The sequence below is a fragment of the Eurypyga helias genome, unplaced genomic scaffold (genome assembly GCF_000690775.1).
Source record: "Eurypyga helias isolate BGI_N326 unplaced genomic scaffold, ASM69077v1 scaffold5932, whole genome shotgun sequence".
NCBI classification, from domain to species: domain Eukaryota; kingdom Metazoa; phylum Chordata; class Aves; order Eurypygiformes; family Eurypygidae; genus Eurypyga; species Eurypyga helias.
This window is the reverse complement of record NW_010237822.1, coordinates 30606-32866: the sequence shown is the minus strand read 5'-3', so window position 1 is coordinate 32866 and position 2261 is coordinate 30606. Positions and strand designations below refer to the sequence as shown.

Sequence of the window (2261 nt, the reverse complement as noted above, 5' to 3'; positions counted from 1 at the left end):
AAGGTTTCCCTGCCCATGGCAGGGGGCTTGGAACTAGATGATCTTTAAGGTCCCTTCCAACCCAAACCATTCTATGATTCTGCTTTGCAAGGTTAGTTTTGTGACAGGAGAGAATCACCAGAATCTTCCACAGGAATACTTAAATGTAATACAGAGTGAGTTTTCTGTGTCACTGCTGAGTTACGATCACTACCGAAGTCTGAACAGTCTAAACCAACTGTGCAATGAATTGTGCTACCATGCAACTCTACTGGATTCCACTGACATCTCTGTCATCCAGGTACTACTCAAAGAAGTTCCTTAACACACTGTAGTCAGAATGAAAAAAAAAACTCCTTAAGTTAAACATCATTTCATGGAATCACAGAATGGTTTGGGTTGGAAGGGACCTTAAAGACCATCTAGTTCCAACCCCCCTGCCATGGGCAGGGACACCTTCCACTAGACCAGGTTGCTCAAGGCCTCGTCCAGCCTGGCCTTTCTGTGTTACTAAAATCTCAAGGAACTTAGACCAGTTAGTCTATTTTAAATATTTCCTTGGTAGGTATTTCCACAACAGAAAGTACAGAAATGCATTCAGGAAATATGATGCTTTCTACAAAAGAAGCTGATTTTCATTTTAACACCTTACTTTATCACAGGAATAGCAAGAAAACAATGCTCACACACACACACAGACACACTTACTCCTCTGAATAGAGCACAAGTTGTGCTCTCATACCTTTCACAGCCTGTAGCTCTTCCATGGAAATTTATATTTTTTTCCATTTAAAAAGTGGCACTAACATGAATGATTTACTTCTACCTGTGCAATCTGCCCATGTTGCAGGTTTGTACATAGCAAAAAGGAGTTCTGCTACATAGACAAATTCTCAGGCTCCCCTTCTTTCCCTGTAGTTGCATTATTACTTGGCTCATAAATACACTTTACACAGTCTGGCAAGTAAGTAGGAAAGACAACATTCCAGAGACACTGAATTATGCAGGTGGCTCCAGCATTCCCATCACATCCACAGAACCCATATTTCACTAATAGTTAAAATCACAGAAAACCTGGTGCTCAAAAAACAACATTCAGATAAAAGGCCCATCAGTAATTTAAAACTGAAACCCCCAAACAGCAAAACACAAGCCAGGAAGTTAATACACATTTTAGCTCGAGGTATGATAAACACTATCTCAGTTTCACCGATGCATGTAGTGATACTCTACAATCCCAGACAGAAACAAGCTTACCTGCTCTCTTATTTCCTTTAATTTTTCCACTTTCTTGAGTTTTGTCATATATTCCTGGACTTCTTTCAGCCCCATATCGGTGCAGAGACGAACTAAAAATCGGAGGCCTAATTGAAAAGCAAAACATCATTACAAAAAGGCTTACGAGCAGGTCAAACTACAGGTGCACCCTAACAGAACTGCAGGTACAGAACGGCAAAGAATGCAAGTAACGGGGGGTACACGGTGACTCGGTGCAGTACCACTGTGCAAGTTGTGATATTCTGCCAGTAATCCAACATTTTCTGTGACACAGTGTCATACACACGAAGAATACAAATACCCATTTATCCGTGTGGAAGCCACAACTCATCTGGCTCAGAATTCCTGACATTTGCAGGAATTGCAGAAATTCCTGACAGTTTTGGAAACTGGAAAGCATAATGATACTAGATTATTACTGAGGAACCACTAACTCCTGTCTCCATTTCATAATTTCCAGAAAATACATTCAGAAAAACATTAGCGTTCCAGAATGTTTCCTAAATACCCTTCTGAAATACACGTGACCAACATGACCATGACATTTTGTTTATACCTTTGAGAAGTCATGGAATCAAATCTCTCCGGTGCGACAGAGCTGCATGATTCCTCTTTAAAAAAGCAGCACATTTGTTAAAGCAGAACAATACGACTTTATTTTAAAATACAGCGAACACTCTTCCTGCATAGCAGCTAAACGCGTAGGCTTGTTGGCGACCACCTCATATTTGGGAATTAGCGAGGCACAGTGTGGGATATACAAGAGGGTGTTTTCACAACCAGTGGCAATCCCTAATTCCTACAGAGCTTTTTCATTCAGAGTTCAGGTGTGACTGATTGCGCAAGATGTCCTGCTCTTCCAAGTTATGTTTCCTGTAGTGTAGTTTGAAATTCTCTACGGATTTTCCAGAGACTGGTTGGCCAACTATACTTAAAAGCCTAACAGAATCTCACCCTCCACATTCTTTTGGAAGGTGTGGCTCCGGTAAAACTTAACAAGAAGA

The 2261-nt window shown here is 40.9% G+C and overlaps 1 protein-coding gene across 3 annotated transcripts in view; it reads right to left on the bottom strand.

The window, feature by feature from the left end:
- IFT88 (intraflagellar transport 88) overlaps positions 1 to 2261 on the bottom strand; it is a 46326-nt gene that overhangs the window by 14320 nt on the left and 29745 nt on the right. For all 3 annotated transcript variants that reach the window (XM_010147601.1, XM_010147602.1, XM_010147603.1), the window contains exon 22: positions 1237 to 1343. In XM_010147601.1, coding sequence (XP_010145903.1) covers positions 1237 to 1343 — 107 coding nt within the window. The remainder of the gene's footprint in view (positions 1 to 1236; positions 1344 to 2261) is intronic.